We start from the raw sequence: 19,135 nt of genomic DNA on the forward strand, positions 1-19,135 counted from the left end.
ATAAATTATGCTACGGTCTTGGTTAGGCCAGATGATCCGGGTACGGATAGAGGTTCGTTGTGCTTTCGAGCTTGCTCTAGTGTTTTAATCGTCCATCCGAAGGGTGGGAGACCTGGGGCACTAGAGTAGTGACTTCATACATGAGCATGGTGCTCGGGTATGCGGGATCATTCGGATATGACCGTGCTCCACGGTGTGACTGGGGTAGACGGCAGGTTGGGACAGCCCTGTCTGTCCGACGTAATAGCAGTGTTGCGTTTAGCGTACTCCCCGATGTTCGGGTTCGGTGTAGGAGTTCATGCAACGAGGTAACGGGACTGGATGTACTCCGGTGCGAGACCTTCTCCCCGCTATCCCATTTTCCTAGCACCTGCAGTCCTAACCATGATCTAACATGACCCCAGCTTTGGATAGAAGCACTAGGACACCTAACCTAGCCTAAGCTCCAGCTGACTTGACGTAGGATAGAGTAGTTCTTTGTTTTATAGTTTCTCTCTTTTATTCCTTCCTCTTGGAGTGTGGATGTGTGCTGTGTCGCATTACCCTTGATTATTCTTTATCTGTACTTACCCCTGTTAGAGTATTGCCTATTGCTTGAGTTACAATGTCATGGTTAATGTTGAGTACAATACCTTTGCCGCTGTCGTCCTTTGGGACACAAATAAATGACGATACCCTTACTCTCCGGGTGAAATGCTAAAACGGTATATCCGTGCACTTACGGATCCATTTGTAATCGTATTGATTATACCACGAGCAGTTGCTAGGATGGGTTCGGCGCCCTCATTTCTAGTGATTGCACTAAGGACTGCCAACTGGCACTTCTGGTGCTATTGCTAAGGATTAATCATTCCTCGTGATTGCGCTAAGAAATTTCAACAAGCATTTCTGGCGCCGTTGCCGGTGATGGCATGTGAACAAAGATATTGTGCTGATATTAACTTAGATCTTGTACTCAGGATATAGTCTTTACTCTTTCAGGCTAATGTCACTTTATGTCTTCTTTTATTTTTGATTTGAAAGAAGACAGGGGTAGTGTATGACTGGTTTCTCCCTGCCGGAAAACTACACAGACAATCCAGAGAGGCTCGAGAGAAAGGCACGACCTTGCGTTGTTCCTCCTCTCGCTATCCTCCCGGAACAGGAACCCATTTCGGAAGCACCACTCATTCTTGAGGCTATGGCTGAAAAGACTCTCCGCGAGTTCTCCGTCCCCTCCACCGACAATGTGGCCACTGGCCCCAACATCAATGTCGGGGACATGAACTTCGAGATCAAATCAAGCCTCATCAACATGGTGCAGGCTAGCCCATTCTGTGGCAAGCCAAATGAGGACGCAAATGCACATTTGCAGAATTTTCTGGAGCTCTGCGACACCATTGTCATATGAGGTGTCGCCGCCGATGTTGTCAAGCTTCGTCTGTTTCCCTTTTCCCTCTTGGGAAAGGTGAAACAGTGGTTTTATAAAGAAAAGGACATCGACATCTGGGCCAAATGCTCCAAGGCATTCCTCGCAAAATTCTTCCCGCTGGGCAAAACAAATGCCCTGCGCGGGAGAATTTCAAGTTTCCAGCAGACAGGGATGGAATCCATCCCAGAAGCTTGGGAGAGGCTGCAGGAATACATCCTGGCCTGTCCTCATCATAGCATGGACAAGTGGCTCGTCCTGCAAAGCTTCTACAACGGGCTGACAACGACATCTCGAGCCAACATTGATGCTGCTGCTGGAAGAGCCTTCCTCGACCTGACTATCGCCAAAGCAAAAGAATTGGTCGAGCAGATGGTCTCCAATCAGGGGTGGAGCGATGAACGACTCCAACCCCGTACAAGAGGCATGCATACCGTCAAAGAGACGGATATGATTGCCGCGAAGGTGGACCTCCTAATCAAGAAGATGGAGGAAGGGAGCAAACAACTGATCCATGCTCCCATTTATGCCATGGGTTCGCACTTCACGTGCGAAGTTTGTGGTAACGATGGACATTCGGGGAACGACTGCCCCGAAACCCGCAAAGACTGTGCCTACCTCAACAACAACAACAACGGGTACCGTCCACAACAAGGAGGCCAGGGGTGGAACCAGCCACGTCCACCTTTTCAGGAAGGTAATAACTACAATCCTTCTTATAATTCGAATTTCAATTCAAACCAACCTCCCTTGAGAGAACTTGTTCTTGGCCAAGTTAAAATCAACGAAAATATAAATAAAAAGATCTTGGCCAATGACAAATCCCTGGAAAGTTTAAATGTAAAGCTTGAAACTTTGTCTTCTACGCTCAAAAACCAGTTAAGTTTTAATAAAAAAGGTTGAATCTCTTCTTGCTCAAATAGCTGCTTCTATTCCTATCTCTGAGAATGTTAAAGCGGTGACCACGAGGGGTGGTAAGTCCACTCGTGATCCACCACACCCTAAACATGCAGGAAAAGCACCGACAACCCAGGAAGAAGTACAAGCAACGGATCAAGAAGAAACCAGGGAACCAAAAAAGGGAACGGCTCCACAGGATTACATTGAGACCAGTTTCTTGCCGTTCCCCACCCGTAATAAGAAGGCAACTATGGATGAACAATTCACCCATTTATTGAGATGATCCAGAAGATACATGTTAACGTCCCTCTACTAGATGTTATGCATGTGCCAACCTACGCCCGATATATCAAGGACATCATTAACAACAAACGGTCGCTGCCCACCACAGAGGTTGTCAAGCTTAGAGAAGAGTGTAGCGCAGCTATACTCAACCAACCCCCAGAAAAGAAGAACAATCCAAGATGCCCCACAATCACGTGTTCAATCGGGGCACAACACTTTAACCGTGCCTTGTGTGACTTGGGAGCAAGCATCAGCGTGATGCCAAAAACTGTCTATGATAAGCTAAACTTCACACACCTCACGCCAACTTTAATGCATCTCCAGCTGGCAGACTCCTCGGTATGGTATCCGGAGGGGATTGCAGAAGACGTACCGGTAAAAGTCAGGGACTACTTCATCCCTGTCGACTTTGTGGTACTGGACATGGACATTTCCAAGGATATACCACTTATCCTAGGGAGACCATTGCTAAGCACTGCAGGGGCACAAATCAATGTTGGAGCCGGAGAAATCCGCTTCAATATCAATGGCAAGGAAGAAAGGTTCCCATTTCAGCCCAAGGTTGAGCAATGCTCTATGATCAAAATCAAGTTTGGGCCAAATCCACGAGGCATACAAGAAGTCGTGGTAACACCACGAAAGAAGGACAACATTATCGGCCTCATGAAAGAAGTCATAAAGGAGGGTAATCATGAAGAGGTGGTAATACCAGCCCAGATAACTCTACAAGGTCAACCCTCCTCATCAAGAATGAAAAAGACAGAGAAAGCACACAGCAATCTGTCGCTGCTCCTCCCAGGACGGATGCTCAATCATAATCGAAGAGGAGTCGTGCACATCGGACTTTAAACGACGCCCCCTGGCCAAAGGTAAATTGGTATTTATCTCATGTTTGTTTCATCCGCTTTTCAACATTTTCTTTGCACCTTATTTATTTTTCTCCACTGCATGTTTGAAATTTTCAAAATTGTTTTCTGCATGCTGGAATTTTTCTAGCACTTTTCCCTTTTTACCAAAAGACCAAAAATATTTTTTGAGTTTTAAAATCCTTTGGGAAAAATAATTTGAACATGTTTTTGAGCAAACTTTTGACCGTGTACCATATTTCCAAAGTTCATAACCGTTGAGGAAGCATCTGGCCAAAGGGGGCACCAGGGGGGCCACCCTGGGGCCGGCCGACCCCACAGGTCGGCTGACCCAGGACCAACGGCTACTGGGCCCCACCTTCTCCAACGGCTAACTTTCCGTTGTTCCTGGCTCCTCCTCGGGTGCACTCGCCCAAATTCCTTTAAATAGAGGCCGAGAGAGGGGTGATGAGCTCTCATGCTCACTCTCTCCACTCTCACTCCCTCTCACACATTCTTGCTCGGGTTTCCTTTGGATTTTGACTCAAGTTTGATTGCAAGAACACTCTCTCTCTCTCTCATTTCTTTGCTGTAAGATTGATCACATATTTGGAGGAACAACTTTTGGGTAAGAGTTTCATTTTCATTTCACTAACATAACCCAAATCGAGTTGTTCTCGTTCGTTCTTGTTCGTTCTTGTTGCAAGCATGAGAGGTGCAGGGCGGAAAATTTCCGGAGCTCTCAAGAGGATGACGAGGTTGGGCTCGTCCCGTTCGCAGGGCAAGTCGAGCTCTCATCATTCCCCCGAACCTGCACCAACACCGACTACAATGGATTATGAGCAAGACGAACAAGAAGAACAGTTCGAGGAGCAAGCTGCAGAACCGCAAGCCGAGGACATGGAGATAGATGAAGATGATGCACCATACCTCGACTTGCAAGATGACCGCGAGCGTCAAGCCTACGCCATGATCAAGAATCGGAGCTTTGGTCATACCAGAGCCTTCGATCCGGACCTTCTCGAAAAAATAGGTATGGACGTTGACTTCGCTCGTGTTTGGCATGCGGTTGGATGGGATGGTTTTGTGCCCGTTGAGGAGAATGGTTCTCGTCTCCTCACCATCCAGTTTCTTTGCACTCTTCGGGAGGTGGACGATGGTGTTTCTTTCCAACTTTTTGGAGTTGAACGCTATTTTAATTGGAGAAATTTCAGTCACCTCCTTGGTTTTAGCACGCGCTTGCCAGTTTCCCTTGCAAAAGCTTGCCGCGGTTTTGATCGACATGAGTTTTGGGGTTTGATTTCAGGTCAAGTTGTTCATGGCAAGTTTGCACCTTGGTGCAATGACATTCAAAATCCGACTCTTCGTTTGATGCACAAGTGGGTGGCTATCACTCTCTTTCCAAGAGATGATCCACGACCAGTGCGGAACAATGAGTTGATGATATTATACGCCATGGTCAACAAAATCCGAATCTCCCCTGCACAAGCAATGGTTAAGCAATGGCTCACAAATTTTCGGATGACGGGTCCTATTGAATGCACTTCTTTGATCACCCGCATCGCATCAAACATGGGAATCTTAGTTGGGAACCCCGTTCCCTTCATTGAGGAGCCCCGTGTTATGATCGATGAGGCGTACTTGGTTCAAGGCCACACACTCAAGAAAGGCCCGGATGACTCCTTGATTTTCTTTTCGCTTGGTTATGCAAATGAAATCCTGTTGCCAAACGCGGGGTATCATTTGTATATCTGCCGTTCGCTAACCATCCCTCTTGTTCCACAAGAGGAGAGCCATAGGCATAGTGTTTCTAGTCTTCCTGGCAGGGTTACAAGAAGCAGGGCCAGAAGGGAGAAGTTCATGCAGCAGCAACATCAGCCTCAACCACAGCAATATGAGGCTGGAGGTTCGTCATGGCAGAGTGCCAGCACCACCGAGTGAGCACGGCAGGCCTCAGGGCATCGGTCCAACAGTTCCTGCTCCAGTGGTCCCCCGCGACGTATAGCTTCGTCCAGAGGCTTCGCCAATCTGACTCGGCAAATGGGCGAGCTGAACGTGCGCACCACCAACATCGACGAGTCGCTGCGCCAGCACATCAAGTCAACTCAAAACTGGCAGCGATACACAGGCGAGAGGATCCGCAACCTGGATCAGCAACAGCAGTAATCCCAGGAGGAGTGGAGGGCCTACTACCATTGGGCTGGGTTTAATCCCAACCAGCAGCATTGAGCCCGAAGCTAGCTTGGGGGAGGACCCTCATGAGAGGTACCTTGTATCAAACTCTACTTTACTGCTTTCAAAACCTTACATGAAACTAAATAAAGATTAGCAAAATTCTGAATATCTATAAAAATTTGCATAACTAAAATCAAATAAAAATTGGCAAAACCTTTAAAAACCCAAAAATATTTATTTGCTTTCCAGTATGTGTAGTAAACATGTGTAGTTTTTCCTTGTTGAGATAATGAATAATTGCTCTGTTAGTTCCTTTCATATGCCTAGTTACAACCTTGTGCTCTCCCTAAGTTCTGAGTTTGGTGGCTAGATGTTCAAACCTTAAGCTTGAAACTTGTGGGTAGTGAAAAAGCAGAATTCGAATCTAGGTTGTTGTAGGTTATGATATGGCTGAAAAGAGTTGCTATGATCTTCTCTGACGTGATGCTTGATATTCGGAGTATTTCTTTTCAAAAATACAAAAATAAAAATAAAAGTTCCTCGGTGATATGCAATTCTCATCCAGAGCCATATGAGTTACAAGTTTGAACAGTCTTTCCACATATGCAACTTGTCTTCTCATTGAGCTTTGTCAAATTGTTGTGACCCTTTATGAGAATCACTTCATACGCCCATGATCAAGATCACGTACACGACCACTCACATGCTATACTTCTAACACCTGGAAGATAGCAAGTACATCCATCCATCCACAAATAAAACACCATGTTGTACCATGTTTATCTCTCTCCAAAGTTATCATCATGATTTATGGGCTATACAAAAAGAAATAAAAGATGCATACCCAAAGAAGGTATGCCACATGCCCACAAGACATGTCAAGAGAGAGAGAGAGAAAAGATGCATACCCAAAGAAGGTATGCCACAAGCCCACAAGGCATGTCAAAAAAAAAGAAAGAGAAAATATAGCCCATACCAAAAAAAATTATAAGGGAAATAATTCATATGAAGGAATTTCATCCACCATCCACCAAAAATATCCACATATTTGCACATCTTGATCAAGGCTTATGACTTGTTTCTCCCGTGGATCCAGTCCATACCTACAGATCCACCAAAAAGAAGCCATTAGAAATAGGATGGAAAAAGAAAGGCGCATAAAAAGGCCTTGGTGAGGAATGAAATACATTGAGCGATCCGAGAGATCACCCGAGGAACTACAATATTTCTCTTCCAAAACTTTATAAAACCTCCGGATTGACGGTTGAACAAAGGAGTGGTAAGTGGTACTCTACAAGCCGTTCTGACCCTCAACCGCCAAAGATGAGGATGATGCTATAAGCCCCACAGGAGTAAGGTAAAAGGTGCGAACAAGGCCAACTTATTCAGAATAAAGGTAAGAACACTCGATTGTGCCATGGGCATAAGTCAGGAATGCGACATTATAGTAACTCCTGATCAACAACCTAAGTCTAAAACTTTACTCGGGACGAGCAAAGGGCTAGCTTGGGGGAGTTGTTGATGGTGCTTAAGTGCCATTTTCACCCGTCAACTATAATCAATAATAAAGGAAAACTACATGTCTTACTCACATATTTGTATCACTAACCTCGCTCCATAGTTGTTTTCGAGTTTTGTACATTTCAGATGAGCAGGAGCGGAATAAGACGAAAACACGCAGCAGACGCCATACAACTATGCAGAATATCACATCCGGCGTCACACCCTTACAAAGAGGGCCCACTTGTCAGAGGAAACAGGGCCTCCACGCAAGATGCACCAGAGGATAAGGATAAGGATCAAAGAATATACCATCCAGCAGAAGATCAGGCCGAGAGGCTGCCAGGTGGGGTCGGCCGACCCCCTGGGTCGGCCGAACCTGGCCTGGTTCCCATCCAAGTGCACTTCGAGGAGGAGTGGCTGCCAAGGCACCTGATCACCTTCCATTAAGGGGTGGTAATGGGCCATGGCCCTAATGGCCTCTTCACAGCCCAATAAAGCCCTTAAAATTTTTAGTTCAAAAATACATATGTTTAAAGCCCGGCCCTTTTAGGGCCCGATCCTTAGATTTTCTAGTTCAAAATGTTGGGCCCTTTACCACCCCTGTTCCATATGTGCGTTAGCGGGAAACCAACCTCTAGAGCTATAAATAGGCCTCTCCTCCACACCCCTCAACACACACACACACTTCATTCCATTCTCTCCAAGAAGGCTCTCCTCTCTCTTGCTCTCTTAGCTAGGTAGTGGATCTAGGCTAGTTCTCTTTAGCGAGCAAGTCATCCTCGGGGTCGTTGAGCAATCCTCGGCTCCTGGTATGGCTTTGTATCCGACTTGTCAGACTTCTATTCATAATATAGTGTTTTGCCATGGTTGCTTTACTATCTTGATAGTTTATCAATCCATGCTTAGATCATTCATAAATTATGCTACGGTCTTGGTTAGGCCAGATGATCCGGGTACGGATAGAGGTTCGTTGTGCTTTCAGGCTTGCTCTAGTGTTTTACTCATCCATCCGAAGGGTGGGAGACCTGGGGGCACTTGAGTAGTGACTTCATACATGAGCGTGGTGCTCGGGTATGCGGGATCCTTCGGATATGACCGTGCTCCACGGTGTGACTGGGGTAGACGGCAGGTTGTGACAGCCCTGTCCGTCCGACGTAATAGCAGTGTTGCATTTAGCGTACTCCCCGTTGTTCGGGTTCGGTGTAGGAGTTCATGCAAAGAGGTAACGGGACTGGATGTACTCCGGTGCGAGACCTTCTCCCCGCTATCCCATTTTCCTGGCACCTGCAGTCCTAACCATGATCTAACATGACCCTAGCATTGGATAGAAGCACTAGGACACCTAACCTAGCCTAAGCTCCAGCTGACTTGACGTAGGATAGAGTAGTTCTTTGTTTTATAGTTTCTCTCTTTTATTCCTTCGTCTTGGAGTGTGGATGTGTGTTGTGTCGTATTACCCTTGCTTATTCTTTATCTGTACTTACCCCTATTAGACTATTGCCTATTGCTTGAGGCACAATGTCATGGTTAATGTTGAGTATAATACCTTTGCTGCTGCCGTCCTTTGGGACACGAATAAATGATGATACTCTTACTCTCTGGGTGAAATGCTACAACGGTATATCCGTGCACTTGCGGATCCATCTGTAATCGTATTGATTATACCACGAGAGTGGCACCCCTTGGGTGCAGTTGCTAGGATGGGTTCGGCGCCCTCATTTCTAGTGATTGCACTAAGGACAGCCAATAGGCATTTCTGGCGTTGTTGCTAAGGATTAACCATTCCTAGTGATTGTGCTAAGAAATGTCAACACTCCACACCAAGCCGGAGGGTCGATGACGTGCCGGTGAGCCACCAAGACTCCAAGGGGGCGGCGCACCGAGGTACACTTATTGGTTCACTCTAGAACCAGCCACAAGGCACAACACCTTGCTCTCACACTCTCTTAAGAGCTAATCCTAGCACTAACACTCACAAAGCTTTTGCTAAGCCTAAGGATTTGATCTATTTGCACTTGTATGGCTTCGAGGTGTTCTTGAATGTGTATGATGATTCTAGGAACTCCAGCCACTCCAAAATGGCTGGGGGGGAAGCCATATATATAGCCCACAATCTCGAACTAGCCGTTTGTAGCCGTTGGGGGCTTTTCTGCGTAAGCATCGGTTTAACCGGTGCCTAGTCATCGGTTTAACCGGTCACTAATTGTAACATCCCGGATTTTTCCGGAATGTTATAAAGTCGAAAAATGTGAATTTCAAAAAAATTTTGTGGCAATGCTGTAAATATCAACTTATGTAGGATTTATGCCTCCTCAAAAATCCTAGTAATTAAAAACTTTGATTTGAATTAAGGAATTATTTTTGCTAGTGTGAAAATATTTGGAGTTAATTGGATTTTTTTGGCTCTACCATGTTTAATTCGAATTCGATTTGGATTTATTTTATTGTGTGAAAATTGTGTGGAAATTAAATTGAGGTGTGCCCCTCAATTTAATTTCAGCTCCTAACACTTGTGTGGGATTTAATTTGAATTAGGCCATTCAAATTAAATCCAAACTCTAATCCTAACCCTAACCCAGTCCGGACCAAACCCGCCAACCTCGGCCTTGACACGAGTCCAAACCTTGAACCAGAACGACCCAGGCCTAATCCAGCCCGTTGCACCCAAAACCTCAAAACCAAACCCAACCCAAAGGCCATTTCGGCCTGAACTCTAACCGGCCCAGCTGGCCCTTTTCCCTTTCACCGCGTCAGCCCAACCTGCCAGCGCAGCCCGCCCACGCGGCCTGCAACCAACCGGCCTGGCCCGCTCCGCCAGCGCTAGCCCCACGCGCGCGCCTCACCGCGCGGACGAACCAGACCCGCTCCGCCAGCACCCTGGCCCAGCTCGCCCCGCTCGCACGTACGGCCCGTTCGCGCGCGCGGCCCGACTCGCCCGCGCAGATGCACAGCACGGCCACGTCGCCCGCCTGCCTCCCTGCTGCCCCGGGCCCACCTGCCAGGGGAGCTTTTCCTCTTTCACTTCCCTCTCACCGCGACGCGCCCCTCTGCTCTGCCCCCCTTCGCCTTTTTTGCCTTTACCGCCGGTGTCGACGCCAGCAGCCGCGGCCGCCTGTCCCCGCTCCGCGACAACGCGCGGAGGCCGCTGTGCTCCTTTCCTCGCGCCGCCTTTGAGCCACCGCGCGTCCAAGCCTCAGCCCGAGCCTCTGCTCCTGTTCCGTCTTGCCACCACGCCGGGCCTCGCGCTGCCCTGCCTCGCCGGCACCATGCAGATGCACCACACCGCCGCGAGCCCATGCCCGATCTCCGCTACCTTGCCTCCGAAGAAGCCCCGCCGAACCGCGACCTCGACGCTGGAGGCCTGATGACGTCGCCGCCGCTGTCATCATCCAGAAGGGAGGAGTCCCATCAAGCCAACCGCGACGCCGCCGCCGGAGCCACCGAGGAGGGGAAGACCGAGCTTCATCTAGGAACCCTAGACGCATAGTCGGAGCACTGTTCTGCCTTGCTCTCGCCGTCCCTCTAGCCTAACCCCACCGCGCGACCCTGATCACGCCCCAATCCTAAGCCTTGACCCCACCACGGGACGCGGGACCGTTTCGCCGTCCCTGACCCGCCTCGCCGACGACCCGAAGCCGCTTCGTCGCCGCCGCTGGAGCCCGGCGGACCCGTCCGCCGGCGGAAGGAAGCAGAGGAGGATCAGAGCAAAGAAGAGGAGAAAATGGCCCGTTGCCACTCCACCGGCCCAACCCGCCTTCGCCAGCCAGCCCAAGTTGCCCGAAGCCGATCCACGAGCCAAACCGAGCCGCCCCCTTTTTGTGTTCAAGCCGCCAGGCCAAGCCGGCATTTCCCCGGAGCCACAGCCCGAGCCGGCCTGTGATCCACTAACTGAGCCGTCGCCTGAGCCAACCCAGGAACGCGAGCCGAGCCAAGTTGGGCCATGAGTCGGCCCAGAATTGCTTTTAGCCCAAGAACCCGTTAGCTTTCCCTTTTTCTTTTTCTTTTTCTTTTTGTTTAAACTGACGCTAACATGTGGGTCCCACCTGTCGGTGAGACCCAGTGGCTGACACGTGGACCCACTGACTCGCGAATCCCACTGACCCGGTTGACCAGTCAACGGTCAATGTTGACTTGGTCAACGACGACGTCAGCAGGGCCCACTACTGACGTCAGCAGAGCTGACCCACCTGGTGACGTCATGAAAAGGGTGCTGCCACGTGTCACCTTTGCATTTTTTTCCTTTTTCGATAATTATTTATTAATTCCAGAAAAGGGTTTAATCTTAGAAAATTCACAGTAATTCAACCGAAGCTCCGAAAAATATAAAACCAGTTTCATAATTCTTATAAAATCATGATCTACCCAATAGAATAGGTTTTGTTGTGAGTTGGATCTCTTTTGAGTAGTTCTGTGCATTCTTGCACCTTGGTCCTTGTATTTATACGTAATTACGATTAGGTCCTGATGTGGAGGAGTTGACCGACGTCCCGGACAACCAAAAGATCCAGAAGGACTACCTCGACACCCGGAGGACCCAGAAGGACGTACCCGGAGACCAGAAGCCCCAGAGGACCAAGAAGACTACGAAGACCTATCAGGTTCACGCCCATTCGAGATTGAATACCTATTAGGCATTGCTTGCTAGATACGCTACGCTCCCAAATTGAGTGTGATGAGATGAGCTTGCATGGCCATTTATTTACCGTATTCCTTGTTTCCCATGCTTAGACGAGTTTTGTTGTATGCTATTGCTACTATGAGTGAGATTTGGGGTATGGAGAATATATGATATGATAGTCCTTGCTTGCTGGAAGTTGCCTCCACATATATGGGAGTTGGTGCTCAGGTTACAGCGGGGGCGAGCGGACCCCTTTTCTCTGATCTTCGGATCGAGAGCTGGGGATTGTGTGTTGGGCATGATCCTGCGAGCACCTGTAATAGGTGACGGGCACCTGTGGCGGGTGCTAGACCATTCCTGTGGGAACATAGTAGAGGTGTAGTTTTGGAGAAGATACTTGTAATTGGTATCGATTGCAGACCGTGTTGACGGAATGCCAACTTGGACGAAGACGCTCGCCTCAGCGGGATGAAGGACTTGACTTTGTGGCCCTAGTGACGGAACTATGTCAAACGTGCACGCCACTTATCCTTTATGAGGGGGGACCCAGCCCAAGCTAGCTATGCACAGCACCATTACTGCAGGAGGATAGTGTTTCAGTGTCAGGGGGAGAGGGCAGGACCCTATTGCCCCCGATCGCAGGATCCATGGAGATTCCATTCTAGATAGCTTCACAGCCCCGGGCGACCTTCTGCGGGAGGACGCGCCCCAGACCGGGAGTAGGATGGTGCTGTAGCCGTTAGTTTCGTTGACTGGTGCCTCAGAGTCAGTCGGTCGACGGGTCGGCTGGTGACGGGGCGAGTGGGTACAGGTGTACAACCCCTGCAGGGTGAAAACTATACGTATAGCCGCGTACTCGGTCATGTACAACTCTGAATCTGGCCCCACAAATGTAGTTAGAACCACATATACTTTTCTACCTCCCTCTAGTCCACTTTTCCTGCTCGGATAGTAGCTGAGGTGCGGGGAGAGGGAGTTCCCGCACCGAATCGGGGTTGAGACAGTTGTAGTGGAAGATAGGAGACCGGGAGTCCGGGATGCCAGAGCTGCCCGTGTTGAAAGGTGTTTTGGATGACTTACATATATTGCTTGCATAGGAAACCACAGCCTATCCTTGGCATTACTCTTATACCATTTGCATCCACATAAAGATTGCATACGGATGGTGACGTGAACCTATCCCGTCCTTGGGGATAGCCTGATAGATGCAGGATCCGAGTGAAGGAGTCGACAGGACGACAGCCGAAGGAGATGTGAAGGATGGCCCGAGCTACACTCTGAGCTGCCTGTGGATAGGAATTGCGAAGATAAAGTTCACCCAGAAGACTAGATATTGTTTCTGCTTTCTGTTTGTTTTCTTTTAGCCCAAGGGGCTTGTATTCTGAGATTCATAGTATAATCCTTCGGATTATGTAATAAATAAATCCATGTGATGTTGTAAACGTGAGTTATATCTGTAATAGTCAAATGAAATGGGTTCTGTATGTGATAGCTACTGATCCAGGGACTATCACGACGATACAGAGGTTCGGATTCGCCTTTCGGGAACCCGGTCTGTTTCACTAATAACTTGAACTAGCCGTTGGCCCTTTCTAACAAGTTCTGCAGCTGAAAAACAGTTCCATCGGTTTATCCGGTGATAGCATCAGTTTAACCGGTGCTAAAGAAACTTTTTGGAGCCAAAAACATGCTCTCTGGACAATAGTATGGTGCATTGCACCGATGCCTTTTTTACAAGCATCGGTTTAACCGGTGCTTATAAAAATCAGCTTCAAGGTGTTTCGTATTTTGATCATAACTTTTTACTCTGAACTCTGATTTTGATGATCTTTTACTCTATGGAAAGCTTATGAAATTTTCTACAAGATTCTGCTAAATTACATCTCATTTGACCAATTTTCGAGCATCCAAAAAACCGGTGATAGGCATCGGTTTAACCAGTGCCACACAGAAATCAGCTTCCTCGTGTTTTGACCATAAATTTTTACTTGGAACTCCGATTTTGATGGTCTTGGACTCTATGAAAAGCTTATGAAATGCTCTTAAAGAATATACAGAAGTCCATCTCATTTGAATAAGTTTTGAGCATCGGTTAAACTGATGCTTGTCGGATAGACCGGTGTAGGGTCATAGGAAGAACCGGTGCTACTGATTTTTGCATAACTCATCCAATTCAGCATTTCTTTGAGTTCTTTCTTCATATTTTGTTTTGATAGTCCTTTTTACTACATTTTTGGGACCTAGAAAGATTCACTTGACAAACTCGTTAGTCCCATTGATTGCGTTGTCATACAATTACCAAAATCACAAACAATGGCCAAATGGGGCCATGTTCCTTACAGTGCTCTATTCGCGCGTGCATGTGCGGCGGCATTCTGCCTGCGGATGTTGTGCCTGCAATTCCTCAGCCTCTGAGCATCCTTATCTAGTTGAGTTTCATCCCAAGGAGCGTTTGCCGAGAGTTCATCAGCTGAGATTTGATCCAGGTGCTCATTGGCATAACGAGCTGCTTCTGGTCCGAGGTCCTCGGCACCGATGATTGTCATGTAGACTTGACGACCCGGGGGCGATTCTTGGGTGGTGCTGTAATCGACCAACGCAGTGTCGCCAACTCCTTCCTCTTCGATCGGAGAGAGTGGCCTGCCTCGCTAGAAGGGCAGGTCGAGTATATAGGCTATCAGGCAAGGGTCGTCGAGTAGTTTGGCGGGCTCAAAGCCCTTCCAGTACACGAAGCGACCTCGTGGTGTCGTGGTGATGGTCTGGCTCAGGTTGTTGGCGAGGCTCAAGGTAGACTCGTCATCTGAGTCTGGATAGGAATCGAAGATGGGTGCCTCCCGACAAGCGGTGGTTTCCTTCTCTGTGATCCCAGATGAGAGATTGTGGTGTATGGTTGCCAAATAGGTGGCAGCCGCATTGCGTAACCCGTAGGGTAGATGGGTATGCGAGATCTCAGAATAGATTGAATCTAATCGGAGAGGAGTTGTTGGAGAACGAGTTAAAATTGCATCCGAAACGGACAATTTTTCGATCTCCTTGGCAAGCTCTAGAAGCAAGATCTCACCGGAATTCTCAACGAACTCGCCGAGATTGTTTCATGAAGCTGGTGAACGTGGCTCTGGCTCCATGGGGTTAGCTAGGTGGCTGTTGAAACCGCCCAAGCCATTGGCGATGCAGACCCATGAGGCGAAGACGAAGGTCGTACCTGCGTCAAGCACTGCGTGGTCGAAGTTGAAAGATGACATCGAATTCTTCCGATGATCATCGCCGAAGGCCCCTACTAGCCCGCTAGCTGTCGGTGTTTAACCGCCAAACCCACCAAGGAATACCCCGAGGTGGTTGATTGTAGGCAGGGACTCGCCGAGATTAAAACGCGATGGTGCAAGGAACCAAGATTTTTCTTACCGACCAGTCGGTCCAAACCGCCGGCCTCCGGTTTCGGTAAACCGGACCGGTTTGACCGGTTACCGGTCAAATTCAAATTCAAATTCAAATTGGGCAGTTTAAATGGTTTGAACTGGTTAGCCGGCCGATTTGGCACTCAAACCGGTCTGGTTTGAGTGGTAACCGATCGATTTGAGTGGTAACCGGCCAAATTCAAATTTTTTTCCTTTTTTTGTTTAAATTCAAATACCCGCAAAGTATACTAAATGAATGTTTGTATAATATGTTTTAGCCTAAATGAACCCTCCAACCCTCTTTTGTACTACTTTTACATTAATACAATGTATAACATGTTTTACATTATATTTGTATACTTTTGTATGCACGCTTTTTTTTATTTAACTTCAAATGCTCGCAAAGTATACTAAATAAATGAATATTTGAAAAAATTTGACACCATTAGATTCGTCGCAACTTGAAGTATTTTTATGAATTTTTTGGGAAATTTTCAATTTTTTGAATTCAAATTTGAATTTTAAATTTGGGCCGGTTTGAAACCGACTCAAACCGGAACCGATCCGGACCGGTTTGACCGGTAACCACGGTTTCCGGACCAGTTCCGGTCGGTTTTTTTAACCCTGCAAGGAACACAAAGATTTAAACATGTTCGGGCCGCCGGAGCGTAATACCCTAAGTCTTGTGTGGTGGTTTATATTGCCTTGAAGAGATTGATGAGGTTGTATGTTTCCGAGGGGTCCCTATCCGCCCTTATATAGTCTGGAGGGACAGGGTTACATGAAAAATTCTAGCCGACTACTAGTAGAGAGACGTACTTGCACACATTCGAGTAGTTTCCTTGTATATCAGCTAGTCCTGTGCGTAATCGGGTAGTTACAAGAGAGGTAAGGTACATTCCATGGGCTATCCCTTACTCTAGAATATTCCACGCCTATGAGCAGTCCCGCTGCCCCGGGTCTGACAGGCTGTCACCATGCCGAGGCGACGACGCGATTGGGCCGCCATGCCAAGGCGGGCCCACCAGGGGAGCGGCGCGCCGCCACCGCCGACTCGGCAATGGAGGTGGTGTGAGAGAGCGTGCCGCGCAGGAGGGGAGGGAGGGGGGAGAGAGAGAAGTGCGGCTGGAGGGGGGAGGTGAGTTAGTGGTTAGAGCTTTGTGGTCATTTATATACTATCCTCAGCAGCAACCGGGCTCATATGGATTTTTATTGGGCTCGAGCCATTAACCGAGACGGGTCTTTTTAAGGAGCCCGCCTCCAAAAATAGGTGTATTAACCGAGACGGACATTTTAATGATGATCGCCTCGGTTAATGGATTTTGCGAGGTGGTTTTTCCAACAGCCTCGGTTAAAAAGAAATGACCGCCTCGATTAATGGCAGGTATTAACCGTTCTTATTAACCGAGGTGGTTGGAATTTCTGCCCACCTCGGAGGTGAAAAAAAAAGGTCACGGTAAATCATTTTTTTGTAGTAGTGATAGCTTTTGCTATGCACCTAGATAAGCGCTATGTCTAAATACATGTGCATGTCAGTAAGTCAGGACTGGAAAGATATAAGATAAATTTATTTGACGCTATAGTTAATACTAGTACTCATAAACTAAAAATAAATACATTGCCAAGGAGACACACTGCATGGTAGCAGCTATGATGCAATGCAATCATCGTAGTACCAAATGAAACCGTAGGCAAGCTTCCAGCTGGCTATATATAGCTGCCTCAGGGGGTCGTGGCCGTGGTCCTGTCGCCGGCGTACATCGGACTCTCCCTGACGTAGCCTGGCCGCCGTGGGAACGGCACCCTGCTAGCTTTCCGGGGGCTCAGCATCCGCGTGACCTCCAGCATGTCCGGCCGGCGCTCCGGCTTCTCCTGGATGCACAGCAGCGCCACCCGAACGCACCTCTTCATCTCTCTCTGCTGTGACAGCATTCTCCTCCTCGCTGGGAATGAGAGGCACCTGGGCAGAGCCCTGCTGCAGAAAGAGATGCCGCGCAACGATTGATCCATGAAACCCTTGAGCCTCTGCACCTGCTTGGCGCTGTACGGTGTCCCTTTGAAGGCCTGGGGAACAAGATAACACACGAGTTGTGTTCAATTTCAGAAAGGTTCTCTCTTCATGTCAGCAATCTTGTAACTTCTTTCAAGAGTGATATCTATAAAATAGTTTAATTATTACCCAGGTTAGTAGATCCCGGTAATAAGTTTCCTGAATCGACCGAGTCCATCTTTTCCCACTGATGATTTCAAGTACCATGACCCCGAAGCTGTACACGTCGGTCTTTACTGAGAAGGTACCTTTTGCCATATACTCTGGGGCAATAAATCCACTGGAAGGTAACAAAGATCATGTCAATGTCTTGAAATTGTAAGATTCAGTTGAAAAAGAAAAGAACTTCTGTATTTTTGCATCTAGAATTAATGTTATCACTTTTTGCAATCCTGAATCAAGATATATTCTAAAGATAAAAAATTATGATCTTATAATGGAGAAATGATGGGTCATACATTGAGCCCACAACACATGCCGCCGTATCCTGAATCATGCCTGGACATAAAACTTTGGCCAAGTCAAAGTTAGATATTTTTGGATTCATATCTGAATCCAAGAGAATGTTGCTCGGCTTCAAATCTCTATGGATAATTCGTATCCTGGAGTGATGGTGCAGATAAACTGCACCCTGTGCAACCCCTTCGATTATGCGAAAGCGTGAAGGCCAGTCAACTATGAAGCCTGCTCTCATGCGTACTGTTTGCTAGAAAAGATGACAATCATCATCAGTAGTTTAAGAAAAGCAAGCAATGAATTAGGTGGTAAAACTGAAAGAAAAAAGAATTTTATGAATATAAATAAAGAATGTATTAGTAGTCAGAATAACTTGCCAAAGATGACGTCCTCGAGGCTCCCATTTTGCATGTATTCATATACCGAAACCCTCTTGCTTCTTTCAGCGCAAAATCCCTTAAGTTTCACTATGTTATTGTGCTGAAGCTTGGGGAGAATTTTAACCTCGTTTTTAAATAGCTCATATTGACTCATAATCGGTGGTAGCTGCTGCCCCTCACTAGATATTGAAAGCTTTTTTATGGTGACATCATTGCCATGTAATTGACCCTAAAATGTAAAAACATGCACACATGCTTGATTGCTTACATCTCGCTCATGCTAAGTACTCTACAAAAGCATAAGCAATCACAAAACAAATTGTTACCTTGTATAAAGTACCTAAGGGGCCTTGTTCAGTTTGGTTTCCAAATGAGAAGTTATTTGTGGCATTCATTAACTGAGAAAAACTTAAATTCTGAATCCTGCAGCAACAAGAGTTGAAGACATCAAATTATTTAGAGGGGGGGGAGAGAGAGAGAGAGAGAGAGACCTGTCATCGTCCTGAGGATCTGAGGGATTTTCAAGAGTCCTTACAACATCCTCTTCCGTCTCCTTAAAATTGCACAACAACATAAAGCAAAATTATATCCAGATCATATATATAAACAAATAAATATACATATATACTACTAGATATGATGCATACCCCGCCCGAGGTCGGCGCACGAGCGGCGGCGCTGTCGATAACTTGCACGAGGAGGCGCGTGCTGTCGAGGTGGCTGATGATGGGGAACAGCTGCAGGAAGAAGGCGATCCTGCTCTGCACGTCGCGCAGGCTGGTCGCCCGCGACCCGCCGGCGCAGAGCCCGAGCACGTAGCCGCTGCGCCGGCACGACTCGACGACCGCGCACGCCCGCCGGAGCGTCTCGTGCAGCTCCACGAGCGGCGCGCTCGTCTCCGGCCGCCGCATGATGCCCATCGTCCCCGGATGCTCCTCCAGGCTCCGCAGCAGGCCGCCGATCCGCTCCACCTGCTCCGCCAGCTCCCGGCAGGTCTTCTTGTTCCGCCTCGCCGTCCGCGCCGCGCGCACGATCGCCGTGATCAGCACGAAGGCGTCCACGCCGGCGAGCTGCGCGATGGAGGAAGCATTCTGCAGGCCGCTCCACATCGCCGGTGACC

At 47.9% G+C, this 19,135-nt stretch overlaps 1 protein-coding gene and 1 non-coding gene across 2 annotated transcripts; both read right to left on the minus strand.

The window, feature by feature from the left end:
* Positions 1-1,543: 1,543 nt before the first annotated feature.
* On the minus strand, positions 1,544-1,650 carry LOC120696288. The gene has a single exon (XR_005684066.1). It is a non-coding gene; the product is annotated as a small nucleolar RNA R71 (small nucleolar RNA).
* Positions 1,651-16,682: 15,032 nt separating this feature from the next.
* Positions 16,683-19,135, minus strand: LOC120695926 (putative receptor-like protein kinase At4g00960). The gene is made up of 7 exons (XM_039979126.1): positions 18,663-19,135; positions 18,507-18,568; positions 18,342-18,438; positions 18,013-18,244; positions 17,638-17,878; positions 17,309-17,459; positions 16,683-17,193 (listed from the first exon to the last, which is right to left on the minus strand). The coding sequence occupies exons 1-7, from the start codon at positions 19,122-19,124 to the stop codon at positions 16,852-16,854; spliced, it is 1,587 nt and encodes a 528-aa protein (XP_039835060.1). The 5' UTR covers positions 19,125-19,135; the 3' UTR covers positions 16,683-16,851.

This window comes from Panicum virgatum, chromosome 2K, assembly GCF_016808335.1.
Source record: "Panicum virgatum strain AP13 chromosome 2K, P.virgatum_v5, whole genome shotgun sequence".
NCBI lineage: Eukaryota > Viridiplantae > Streptophyta > Magnoliopsida > Poales > Poaceae > Panicum > Panicum virgatum.

Excerpts from the sequence above, each read along its gene's own strand:
- LOC120695926 (XM_039979126.1), bottom strand. The coding sequence starts at position 19,124 with ATGTGGAGCGGCCTGCAGAATGCTTCCTCCATCGCGCAGCTCGCCGGC. Across the intron at positions 18,569-18,662 it reads GTGCGCCGACCTCGGGCGGG|GAGACGGAAGAGGATGTTGT; the intron begins GTATGCATCATA and ends TGCAATTTTAAG. Across the intron at positions 17,460-17,637 it reads GCATGTGTTGTGGGCTCAAT|TGGATTTATTGCCCCAGAGT; the intron begins GTATGACCCATC and ends GTTACCTTCCAG.